The sequence below is a fragment of the Rhipicephalus microplus genome, chromosome 4 (genome assembly GCF_043290135.1).
Source record: "Rhipicephalus microplus isolate Deutch F79 chromosome 4, USDA_Rmic, whole genome shotgun sequence".
Classification (NCBI taxonomy): domain Eukaryota; kingdom Metazoa; phylum Arthropoda; class Arachnida; order Ixodida; family Ixodidae; genus Rhipicephalus; species Rhipicephalus microplus.
The window spans coordinates 30225664-30239138 of record NC_134703.1 but is presented as its reverse complement, the minus strand read 5'-3'; the positions used below and the strand labels follow the sequence as shown (position 1 = coordinate 30239138).

General features: G+C 45.9%; 1 protein-coding gene across 2 annotated transcripts; it reads right to left on the bottom strand.

The window, feature by feature from the left end:
• Positions 1-5722: 5722 nt before the first annotated feature.
• On the bottom strand, positions 5723-10000 carry LOC119171814 (succinate dehydrogenase cytochrome b560 subunit, mitochondrial). 2 transcript variants are annotated; one of them, XM_037422669.2, is made up of 7 exons: positions 9852-9955; positions 9272-9334; positions 9074-9171; positions 8569-8679; positions 7580-7641; positions 7213-7376; positions 5723-6000 (listed from the first exon to the last, which is right to left on the bottom strand). In XM_037422669.2, exons 3-7 carry the CDS (start codon positions 9124-9126, stop codon positions 5896-5898), a joined length of 495 nt encoding a protein of 164 aa, XP_037278566.2. In that variant the 5' UTR covers positions 9127-9171; positions 9272-9334; positions 9852-9955; the 3' UTR covers positions 5723-5895. The 2 variants fall into 2 exon arrangements, with proteins under 2 accessions (XP_037278566.2, XP_037278565.2); XM_037422668.2 differs by lacking the exon at positions 9074-9171 and having other exon boundaries at positions 9852-10000.
• Between the last annotated feature and the right edge of the window lie 3475 nt (positions 10001-13475).

Here is a 13475-nt window from a genome sequence, read left to right as displayed (position 1 = left end):
CATTCGGATGCGTCAGGACGGTATGGAAGGAGAGTATCGATGGTGTGGGATGGTTCGCGTCCATAAAGAAGAAAGAAAGGTGAAAATCCAGTGGTAGACTGTGCCGCGGTGTTATATGCGAACGTAATGAATGGAAGAATGCGATCCCAGTTAGTATGATCGGATGTCACATACATGGCGAGCATATCGCCAAGGGTGCGGTTAAATCTTTCCGTGAGCCCGTTAGTCTGCGGGTGGTATGCCGTGGTCTTGCGATGAACAACATGGCATTCAGAAAGCAGAGACGTGACGACTTCTGATAGGAAGGCTCGACCTCGATCGCTTAGTAGTTCTCGAGGTGCACCATGTCGTAATATGAAGCGATGAAGGATGAAGGATGCTACGTCCTGCGCAGTGGCACTTGGAAGGGCGGCGGTCTCAGCGTAGCGTGTTAAATGGTCCACAGCGACTATAATCCACCGATTTTCATCTGATGTTGTCGGTAGAGGGCCATAGAGATCAATTCCGATCCAATCGAAAGGTTTGGCAGGGCACGGAAGCGGTTGAAGCGCACCGGACGAGTGGAAAGGCGGTGATTTGCGACGTTGACAGCCAGGACAGCCCATAACGAATTTTCGAACGAAATTATACATTCCGCGCCAGTAGAAGCGATGGCGAATGCGTTCGTTAGTTTTGAAAACTCCGGCATGACCACATTGGGGATCGTCGTGAAAGGAGGCGCAGATTTGTGATCGCAAGCTGCGCGGGACAACCAAGAGCCACTTACGACCTTCGGGGGCGTAGTTGCGTCGGTGTAGTAGCCGATCACGAATGGCGAAATGAGCAGCTTGACGTCGGAGAGATCGTGGTACCGCAGTGGTTGATGATCCAGAAAGACAGTTAAAAAGAGAAGCGATCCACGGGTCCTTGTGTTGTTCACTGGTAAAGGAGTCGAGGTCGAGAGATGCGATGGAGATACCAGTGGTTCCGCAGGCCGAGTCGGGAGGTAAAGGCGAACGCGACAGGGCGTCGGCGTCAGAATGCTTGCGTCCGCGAGCATTCGAGGTACTCCACTCGACCGATACATTCGCCGGCAAGTAGCGTAAGCGGTGCAGAAAGGGGGTTGTGGACGAAAATATTGCTTCGGCCCGCAGTGACGTCGAGTGTAGCGAAAGGCAAGGAAACGGCTCTGCGGCTCATGAAAATGTCGGAAGGTGTAAACATTACTGTAGCATCGTTATAGTCATCGCAGCAAACCGGGACAACGGCAAGAGAGGCTGGCGGAATTTCAGTGTCCTCACGCACGACAAGTTTTGGCGACCGCTCAAGGGTTTCGTGCAAAGGTTCGTCACACAGGTGCGAAAATTGAACTTCAGCGCGTGCGCAGTCGATGATGGCATGATGATTTGACAGAAAGTCCCACCCGAGGATAACGTCATGCGAGCACACCGAAAGGACGATGAACTCGACAACGTACATAGAGCCTTGGATGAATATGTGGGCCGTACAGGTGCCAAGAGGTCGAACTTGTTGTGCGCTAGCTGTACGAAGCGATAGTCCAGAGAGCGGCGTGGTCACTTTGCGTAGGGAGCGGCAGAGCTGGGCGGATATAACAGAAACGGCAGCACCTGTGTCGACGAGGGCAAAGGTAGAAACACCATCGACAGATATAGCGACGACGTTAGCTGGTGAAGTGCGAGGACTTGAGCATTTCGACGACGGCGCAGTTCTTGCCTCTGGAACTGCGGCGTTCAGTTTTCCCGGTTGGAGGAAGCGGGTCTAGGGCGCATTGGGGACAGTGATCGCCTGCGAGGAGATGGGGAGCGGGGAGAGTGAGTTTGAGGCTGGTGTGACCGAGACTCAGGAAAGTTAGTGCATCCATACTGCGGTGAGGGATAGGGAGCAGGTATGTGCATGGGCTGTGGGTCATACGGTAACGGCCGAGTAGCGTCGTGGAGTGGTTGGAAGCGACGGCGACAATATCGTGCCACGTGTCCTGGAGTACCGCAGGCGTAGCAGATCGGTCGATTGTCAGGAGTGCGCCAGGAATTGCTGACTCGTGGTGCGGCCCAAGGTGTCGAAAATGGGGCGGAGTGGGGAGCGACTGAAGACATGGGTGGCAAATGCTGCTGGCGGGGTCTGCTACGTACCACCTGGGCATACGTGAGAGGCGCGGCCACGGGCTGCATAGCCGGCGCATGGGCAACAGGCATGGCCACAGGCTGCTGGTGGGCAGCGACGGGAACAGCCTGAGCTACCTCTTCGGCAATAACGTCGCGGAGTGGTGAGGGCAGACGAGAGGACGGCGGCTGCTGCGTGAAGGGAATCAACGACAGTTGCCGAGCTACTTCTTCACGCACAAAGTCTTTAATCTCTTGCAGGGTTGGTGAGTGGTCGGGAACAGAGGTGAGACTGGAGATCGAGTCGGCGTGTGAGGAAAATGGCCGAGTCAGAGCGCGCTGCTTGCTCAACTCGTCGAAACTTTGACACAAAGTGACAAGTTCCGCAACGGTGGCAGGATTACGGGCCAGGAGCAGCTGATATGCACCGTCATTTATCCCTTTGAGGATGTGTTGAATCTTCTCCGACTCGGGCATGGTGGTGTTCACACGGTTGCAAAGACCAATAATGTCTTCGATGTAGCTGGTGAAAGATTCCGTTGGCTTTTGTGCGCGAATCCGCAAGCGTTGTTCGGCTCTGGACTTGCGGACTGCGGGTCGGCCAAAAACGTCAGCAAACAAGGTTTGAAAGATGGACCACGTCGTGATGTCGTTTTTGTGGTTGTTATACCACATTTCGGCCACGTCAGTGAGGTAAAAGATGACGTAAGTCAATTTGTCCGCGTCATCCCACTTGTTGTTTGCGCTCACCAGTTCATAGTTAGCGAACCAGTCTTCCACGTCGGTCTCATCAGCTCCGCTAAAGACCTTGGGCTCTCGCAAACGAAGAACGCCGGGGTTGCTGGGGAATGGAGTGGAAGAGCCAGGTTGCGCGTTGTTGGTAGCCATGATGGGAGGTAGCGTACGGTTGCGCAGCTCCAGGTTCAGGCGACGGCGAATGGCAGCACCCAGGTTCAGGCGACGGGGAATGTCAGCACCTTCCACCAATTGAAGAAGGGTTTATTGACGACTGTTGCGACGGTGGTTCTACGAAGAAACACGATCGTGCAAGAGCAACGGTCAAGCTGAAGCCGGCGATGATCAGCACGAGCCGAGCGAGCGAAGCCCAGCACCCAGTACCCAAGCGGTGGCGATGTTGCTTGCCAATGACGCTCTTTCTTTTTCCCAGGAAGGTTAACCAAGCTGGAGAAACCAGGCATTTGTGGCTATGAGTAAGCCAGTGCATTTTCAACGTGTCAGTGCAGCAAAATGTAATAGCAGTACTTCAGATGATATCAAAGGACAGCTTGCTTGAAATAGTTTCACAAAAGGCAGCAATCAGTATTTGGCATTCCTGTATTCATTTTCTCTCCTAATCATCTTCCTGTTTCGACCAGATTTCAAAAGTATGCAACAGAGCTTCTTGAACTATTGCGCATGAACACGTATGCATATTCATTTTAATTCTGTTGGTCCAAGTTGGTGATAAAACCAAGCAGTACTTTACAGCAATGAAGTTGTCTGCAGTGTCATCTATTCACATGTTACAACCCTACAAAGCACCCTTGGCACTTGCGTACACGGTGGACACTCGTCACCTCTCATGTCTTCGCCCTGATGCCAAGACCTGGGCCTGCAGTAACTTTTATATTAAGTTAAAAACATTCATTAAAAAATTTTCATTTGTTTAGTGTGTTCAGGAGTATTTAGAGATTGTGGACTCCACGCAAGAACTGTCCACAGAAATGGTACACTTTTATCACATTTTAAGCATATTTCACGATTACCACATACGAAAATTACCCATTCAGTTTTAGCGGAGTGTAACATTGGGTGCCCCCTCTTTCTGCAGATATCTGGAAATATATGTATTGGGATGATGAGCAGAAAATAAACTAGTTCCATCCAGTCTTCCCTAGTTCTTTCTTACTTGTCTCAGCTACACCACAATTATTACAGCGAAAGCTGTTATGAGATCACAACTCCAGTCTCACGCAGAGCCGTAGTTGTCCATTGCCAACACCGGTGTCTGTAACCACATCGCGCGAAATCAGAAAAAAACCCACTACTAATGACACAGTGGGGCTCGAACCCGAGTTCGCTGGGTGCCAGCCCAGTATTCTACCACTGAGCCATGCCGGTGCTTGGGACTTGCTAGCGAACTTGCCCTAGGCAGGCTTGGTGTCGGGAAAGCAATCGCGTTAATAAGACTTATAAAGCGTTTTAAAACAGCAAAAGAACAAGCAGTCATCGCACAATGCAAATAGTGTAACGAGTGGGTCGTCAAATGCTCTAACCCACTACAAAAGCTTGTTTTCGTTCAGCTATTAACTGGGGTGCATATCCACTTCAGGCATAATTCCTCATCATCGCCAGCCACTGCATGAACGATTGCCATAAACCTCCTCGCAATAGTTTAGCGGACACCAAGCTTTTCAGAATAATGAGGAAAAATAGCATAGCGAATGCCAGCCTATTACTCTAAAGTTTTTATATTAATGCCATAGTAGGCATCAAGCAAAGGTGCTTGCAGCAGTTACCCAATAAGTGTTTAGGAAAGGCTCTAAAAGGCTGCTCTTCTAGCTTTCACTGTAACTGTGCTGGGCCTTCCATGCAGGCGTGGTGTTTTTTTTTACTCATCTAGTTTCTTGAAAAAAATGTGTGCTATAAAACACAAGACAATGTAGAAAGCTACACTGTTATATGTGACTACTTAAGTGTATACTACATATTTTAAATACACATATATTTAGTGTTTGGGCATATACACAACACACAACACTTGCACACGCAGCACTTGGAGGCAATATATAAAAAACTGGCAATGCAAGACTAGTGGTGCCAGTGCAGCATTAGATCCTCTTCTGAGTTCTATTTCTGCGGCCTAATCCTGCTGCTTCTTGTCTGTTTTTTGTTGTTGTTGCTTCGACATTTAGATCAAGCTAAAAAAGGGGGAGACTGTTCTCTCTGTTCATGCGTGTTTATTTTTTGATGATTTGCATTCATTACCATGAGCATGCTTTAATTAAACTGAGTATGAACAGTAAAAAATGACCACCAACTACTGCACCCTTTAATGCGAAATTCGAGTGCAGCTCTATTTGCATTTTTGGGGCTGCCAGACAGCATAAAAACCCCAGAGGCATGAAATGTTCACATTTACATATGGGTATTGTACTGCTGAAATTGCTGAACACTGCTATAAGAACGATTGCAGTGTAATTGTTGAACTTCAAAGGAGTGGCTTGTTGGGTGTGCAATAGTTGGGCATTGGCTGAACCGTTTTGAATGCTTCACAGTGATTGCGAGAAGGGCGAAAGGATGCGTGAAGCTTCAGTGCACTTCAGCTCTGCCAAGATGTGCCGAGGACATCTCCAACTGGTTGCATCAGAATAAAACGAAACTTTGCGCCACCTGACTATACTCCGATTGATAAAAATGCACACAATACATTCCACCTCAATCTATCTTTTTCTGTGCTCATTCACTCAGTTTACGAGGCATGGTGACACTCGGCACACAGGAACGAGTATTTCAAAGCCACACTCGAAAAACTTTGGTGAGTACAGACGGACAAGTGTCGTTTCTTTCCTTGTCCCATGTGTTTTCTGCAGTCAGTTTTTCCGATCATGAATCGCCAACTATTCCATCACCAACATGCACACTTGTTGCAGGTATTTTATTAACAATCAGAAAATAAGACAACACGTCAAGAATTGGTGTTGTACCGTTTTTCTTTTCCTCTCTATGCACAGCCTTATAGAAGGCAGTGCCGTGTCAGTGGGCTCTAAGTGCTGATTGCCACACACAAGGAGGTTTACTTGAAGGCCAACACTACAGCTGTCGCCAGACTGAGGCCGATGACAGCAAAACCTGTGGCATAGAGCTCCTTGAGGCTAAAGCCAAGGCCCAAATCCCAGGCCTGAAAACAAAAGTTTCATGAGCGGCAGCTGGCTTGTAAAGCTATTATTTATTTATTAATTCATTTATTTTAGAATACTGTAGCCCAACGCAGGGCTATTGCAGCAGTGAGGTACATCATGAAAACAATAGGGTAACAAAATCTTCAACAGAACAAATATTTCCTAAGCACAACCGGGTACACCACGAGAGAAGCAGGACGTTATGTCATTCAAGTGCCTCCAATAAATCTGCCATACTCATTTCGTGAACTGCACCAGCTCGTTCCAGTAAACAACAATTCTTGGAAAAAAAACTATTTTAATGTATTACTGATGCAAAAAATGGCCTTATGTTAAGATTATGATGACTAGTTGGCAGATAATTGTGTATCATTAGACAGCCAGCATGATGAGTGAACAAAAGTGTGAAAAAGTTTCAAGGAGTGAATATCATATCTAGTGCACAACGGAGATGGTAATGTGGCTGCAAAGAGGTGTAGCTCTCCCTTTCTCTTTTTTTTCGTTCCAGATAATAGAGTGCTGATGTTAAACCCAAGCCCAACTATACAGCAAATGACAAAATGAAATGCCTAAAACACGGTACACCAGGTCGCTTTTTTTTTCTTTTTTTTATTAGGCTATTCTTGCTTGGAATGGCCTTCCAAAAGATGTTGCACTTGTTTGTGATGCAACATGCTTCCGATATACTATCGAACATACATGAATTGATGCCTTTGGACTTGCCTTTGTGAAATGGATTGTCTTATTTTTATTGCCGCCATCTGTATCTACATTTTGTATTTTAGTCTTATTGATGTTTATTGTTATATTGTTTATCGTTTTCTCTTCACTTATAATAACCACCCTTCATGTAATGTCCCTCAGGACCCTTGAGGTACCAATAAATAAATAAAAAAAAAATTATCCTGTCTGTGCACTTCAGTCATTGCTGTTTTTATAAAACTCCTCTTTTGACAAGGATTCTAGACTAACATTAGAAATGTATGAATCATGCTAGACATTTAGTGAAGCTACCGTTTTCGATCAAGTCAACAGCATATGAATCAAGACACCACAAAAGGAAAAGTGTTGCAGGGCTCCTTTAAGGTAACCGAACCAGCAGCAGTCTATGAAGAACCAGCAGTCTATGAAGCAGTCAGTGAAAAATTACTATGAGAAAAATGGGACATTTTGCAAAGGTGAAGCAGTTGGTACCATGAGAAACAACTCACCAGGTGACGTATGCCGTTAAAGGTGTGGTAGGAGAGGCAAAACGCCAGGCCAAGCTTCACCGGGAAAGTGACTACGGGCCAAATGTGCATAGCTTGCAGAGCCTCCACATAGTGCGGGAAGTGGTGGGAGCACATAAATGGCATCATACCGATGCCGTACACGCCTGCGGACGAAAGGAACAACAATGTGCGGGCTGCACTGGCGACATGAACAGCCAAAGAAAATTTAGCCGAGTCAACCTCTTCCACAATCAAAAAGAGAGGAAATTTGGAGACAGACAAGCTAGTATTCACTGACTCTTCAGAACACCTTTAACAGACGTTTAACCATCTGGAAAATATGCTAAACTTGGAAAAGAATACATACCAGCTGTCATGGTTAGGCCAGTTGCCCTGTGTGTCAGTGAAAGCATTGATGTCATTTGTGGCCTGAAAAAAAAAAAAAAACTGTTAGATTTGCTTGCTCTCAATATATATTACTATGCAGGAAAGCCAAGATCAATGTTGATCCAAAAACCTTCAGAACCTGTTGTTAGACTGTTCAGTAGTGTTTCATGCATGGCTAAACACCCGTAATAAGGTGACAACATCCGTGCACAGCATGCATAATCAGCAATTATATAAAGTGCCGATCACCACCTTGCATTCTTATTTTTAATTGGTTAGAATAAGACAACACTATCAGTTGCCAATTATAAAGGGAGTAAACACAGACATTATCACAATCATTATAGAAAAGCTGCCTCGAAGCTTGTTGAGCAGGTCGATTAGCTTTAGGTGCTACATATAAACAGAACGCCAGAATGGGACTTTACGAGCAACATGTAAAACATGAAATCATCCCATGTTCAATCTTTTCGGGCAGCTGACTTTTTGAAGATCGAATACGAACCCACAGGCTCCACATAATGCCGACACTTTCCATTATGCTACTCTATAATTCTACAGGTACCAGTTTCTTCCAGAAGAGAAGTATATACTGCAATTTAGCACTAGTTTTTCCATGGCTCTAAGTAAATATTGCAGCTCGGTAAATGAAAGAAAACAGCTATAACCTAGAAAAACCTGCAAAATGATCTCTCAAGTCATGCCTAGCATTCCCAATTAAATCTACAGTATGCTCAAGCCTTCCTTCAGGTATTAAATATGAGCACCATATCCTTACTGTACAACAAAGGGTTTTGCTACCATCATATGGCACAACTTCACAAGACATGAAAGTGAGTACAATAGTGACTATATTGTTCCTATACATAATGCCAACATTGTATGATACACTTAAAAGGTTGCTGTAGATTGTTCGGTACTACTGCGATAAGACATGGCTTGAAAAAAGGAGTCAGAACATATACTTACGCATAGATGCTCAGGTGGGGAGACAAGGGCCTCTTCAGTGACTTGTTCTTCTTGAAGAAGTACTCGGTCGCTTCTGCTTGCTTCGGGCTCATTGCCGACATAGGTGCGAGGCTGCGACAGTGTGTATGCCAAGTCGACACAAGATGCAAAAATTTCTCAGCGGTCGGCACCGTAACAGGAAATACAAAATTACTTCAGATGATCAATGTTTTCATTTTATGTTTGCAGACTGCAGCTCCCTAGAAGAGCAGCACAGTGAACCCACATGACCACAGTAATTCACTGCCCATACCACATTAATGAGCACACTGTCTTGTGCACAAGTTTTTGATATGCTACAACACTGCCTTTTCCCGCGGCGCTCAGAAAAGGGGCCAGTTTTCGGTGTTTATACAGGTGTCCTGACACGAAATATAGTGAGGAAAAATGTTTGGAGGCAGCTGTTAGTGAAGATTAACAACCTGTGTGGCACCTCACGGGTGACACACTAAAAGGATATATTTACAATATGTCGTAATAACAAGGCAGCATTCCCACATTTCTCCAGTAGAGGAACATTGAACGCAGTAGTAGCTCACGGGATCCGGACCGACCCACACAATTCTAAAAAAAAAAAGTAATCTAAAAGCGAGAAATAAATCACTTCAGGAGCACTTTAACGAAGTCACAATTATCAAAACAATATTGTGAAAACTGGTCATACCAGGCAGTGGGCAAAGCTGTCGCTGGTCGCAGAAGCGACAGAGCACTTGCTCTGTTGGCGAACCTGAAGCGAACAGAAACAACTCAATTGAATGTACTGCAACTCAGCTGTGCGTGCTACAACTTCTCTTAGCTGCAGATGTGCAGCCTTAAGCGTTAATTCGCACGTACTGCGAGAAGAGTTGACGGGAGTGCCCTCATTAACCTTGCCGCTTTATGGTAAAACAAGACTACAGCTTGCTTAGCGCTCCTGCCATTCAAACTATGGAAGAGTACGCCAGCTACTGCGAGAAGAGTTGACGGGAGTGCCCTCATTAACCTTGCCGTTTTATGGTGAAACAAGACTACAGCTTGCTGAGCGCTCCTGCCATTCAAACTACGGAAGAGTGCGCCAGCTTCCCTATACACGTCTAAATATTTAGTAGGAGAGCGGACTGGTGCTAGAAGCTCAGCTGTATCCGAGGCGACCAAACCAGAGGGCCAGCTTTCGCATTCGACACATGGGCATAACAGACGAGACCTCCCGTAACTGCGACGTGACGGCAAGTTAGAGTTTTGCCATGCATTAATCGTGTACTCACCTTACTGCGTATGCCATTATGTTATGTTAAAGTGTTAGATGAATTAATTATCAAAGACGTATGAGACGTAACGCCGTAGAGCGAAAAACTAACGGCTACCGACAGCCGACCCACGAAGCTTGGATTGGCTGAGCTCGACTTCTATTGCAACTAGCGTGAGCGTAGGTGCAAGTAAATTTTTTTAAGACACTCCTTGCAAAAGTGTAGGTAACCACCATTTATTTTTAAACAAACACATTATTGATCAGCATTAGCTTGTAGAAAAAAATATATACGCGAAGAGGTTCGCTTCAATGACAGTATTATGATCTCGGAGGACATGCTTTCGCTGCGGTGGTCTCATCCAGACTTTTTCAATCTAGTCCATAGAGTTTCATACAATGAAAGTGAAACTCAATGCTCTGGTCCCATTCACTTCTTTAATCCATGTTTCTCATGCTTTTGCTAGTTTTGACCAAAACGACACCGTAGGCGCAGAGAAATGCTTCGCATTTACGCACCCATAACAAGGTGTTCATGCCATGATCTGTCACTTGCGCTGGCACCAATTTTAGAAAGAAAATCACGCTAAAGAAACGGCCGCGGGAGCACAGAGAGGTGTTCTGTGGAAAGGGTCCGACTGTCATGAAGTAAAACCCGGTCGCAGTGGTCTAGTTAAGGTACTCGGCTGCTGACCCGCAGGTCGCGGGATCGAATCCCGGCTGCGGCGGCGGCATTTCCGATGGAGGCGGAAATGTTGTAGGCCAGTGTGCTCAGATTTGGGTGCACGTTGAAGAACCCCAGGTGGTCGAAATTTCCGGAGCTATATACTACGGCGTCTCTCATAATTATATGGTGGTTTTGGGACGTTAAACCCCACATCAATCAGTCATGTAGTAAGTGACAAGCATGGCAAGACTTTCATGTCATGTCCTTGTGATGATCATTCCAATTACGTCAATGAAACGACCGCAAATGATTAATTGGATTGATATAGACAGATTGATACGCACTCAAAGTACTTTGTTTGACCAAGGAATATGGAGAAAAAATAATAAAACAGCCCTCAGTTCTCAATGAACAAACTAAGCTACTTACTTCACCTGCCATTTGGAGTTGGGCGTCAGAAGTCCATGGAGCGGTCGTTTGTCAAGGCTGGCTGCATGTCATACTGCTGCCTCGTTTGCTTTCTACCCAGCACTGTCCTGGGGCCTTCACCAACCAGAATGGTGAGAGGTGGCCAGCTGTGCCATGAACCGAGCCCCAGCAAATAAAAGCCACCCAGCAGCCATTTGTGCTAGTGTGTATGTTGGCTTCAGCAGAACTATGCACAAAGTTGTGGCACAAATGCTCGTAATGAATGGCAACCTCGCATGTCTGCCCCTAACTAAAAACAGGTTCAATGGCAGAGATGTGAAGGCACTGGTCACAAGTAATGCACACAGCAGATCGCTTGCTCTTTCACATTCGAATCATGTCAAGAGGGCTAACGTGACTACCCCAGCAAGCTGTACACTACATACAGCATGCCTTTTCAAAAGGCTGGACATTTGGAGAAATTTGCCCTATTGCTTGATTTTTGTCAGCCATTGAGTTTCTCTTTCACGATGCTGAAGTGAAAGGATGTCCTGAGCTGGCTGACGGGTTACTTCAGAATGTACGCCCTAGTCACATGCTGCAACTTCATAGTATGCTAGCCTTGATTCCCTGAATTCGTTGAGTTATAAATTTCCGAGATTATTTACTTTGTACATGTGTCTAAGGACAAACCACCGTCTCATGCAACATGCAAATGCTTTTGTGCCCCACAATGTTGCTTGTGTTATGCCTAGAGGGTGGTGCATAGACATAGAGTACAGGAAAGTCAGCCACAGGTCACAACTGTGCTTTTAGATCACCGTTACTACATTACTTATAGTAAAGTAGACATCGAATCACGTTCAGGGTCTGATTGGCTGAGTGAAGCCAATCGAGGCTTACGAGTGCCGAGCAGTGCTTCTTTCAGCCTGGCAATCAGGGCAATGTCAATAAGGGCAGATCGGGACTCCCGACTTCCCAAATAGCGCCTTTTTCAGCCTGACAGGAGTTGCAAAGAGCCGAAGCTCTGATTGGCTGAGTGAAGCCAATTGAGGCTTACGAGTGCTGAGCAGTGCTTCTTTCAGCCGGCCAATCAGGGCAGATCGGAACTCCAGAGTTCCCAAATAGCACCTTTTTCAGCCTGACAGGAGTCGCAAAGAGCCAATGTTCTGCGGCCCAATGAATGACTATAGACCACAAAGACACCAGTTAGGTGAACTCATCTAATCCATCTTGGATTGGCATGAATGCGAGCATCAAAGATATTCAAGTACACAGTCATCGTTCATGAAAAGAAACATGCGAGCGTGTGCCTTGTGCTTTCCAGTCGCTGCCTACAGCACCGTCAACTAACAGCCTAAAAAAAAAGCACCTCTACTTTTGGTCGCATTGCCCATTTTAATACAAGACTGGGAGCGTTATCTAGCAGTCCAACGTCCAGGACACATAATGTTTGCCAGTAGATGATGTCCCCCAAAAGTGTACGTGCTTTTTTTAGCTGTCGGTTGATGGTGCTGCAGATAGCCACCGCAGAGCGCACGCCATACGCTCGTGTACTCCCTTTCATAAAGGATGACAGTGTTTATACCCCCACAGTGTGCCACATGCCAATAGTGTACACAGAGTCATACGACAAGGTTAATAACATTATTTTGAGAAGGTTTGGAGTAATACAGTGAATACATAAACTTACATTAAGGGGCTAGTTTTCTTAATTTGTATAGGAAGTGTGCAGACATTGCACACTTGTGCAACCCCAACAGAAGTAACTCTGCAAATACGTATGTAATGCTTTGAGGGAGAAAATGTCCATTAAATATTTAAAATAAGCTGCTTTCTTTTGGGCGAGTGCTTACTTGCATATGAGAATGTCCGACACATGAGCATTTACTAGGCTTGTGCGAATATTCGAATGCTTCGGATATTCGAACGAATAGGATATTCGAACGAATTTAAATTATCGAATATTTTCGAAGTATTCGCAATGAACAAATAGGTGTATATTAATCCGCATGTCACCGCCTGTAAAGGTAGTTTCACTGCAATGTACACATGCTAAGCCGTGAAAGCACCCACCCAAAAAATATTTGTTTTGCCGCGAAGCCCCCTTGAAATCTAAAGGGGCCATGCAGCACTTGCTCAACATGGTCAGAAAACGGTGCCGATCGGTAGTCGAGGCTACTGAGAACACGCGAGGCAAATATTGTAGCGCAGCACGCGGCCTGTAATTCACAATAAATCTTCATGGCTAAAAATTGCTTCCTTCCCTCGGCAAGTGCCACAAGCTCAAAAATCACTTGCCACAGATGAGAAGGAATATACGACTCTGGTCACAGCCATTGGATGATTTGAGTATAGCGGGTTCGTCGTTACCGGGGCCGCCGCTTGTCTACGAGTTTGTACGCAATTGCACTGAAAAGCAACATATTCGAAGAAAAAAAAAAAAGCTGCTCTAGGGTCACGAGGTGCATGTGACCTATTTTTTTCGCCTTGCCATTCCTCCCTGCTTAGCTTCCAGCTATTTCGTCGGGACGAGAAGAGAGCATGCAATTGCAGCGTGCAACAAAT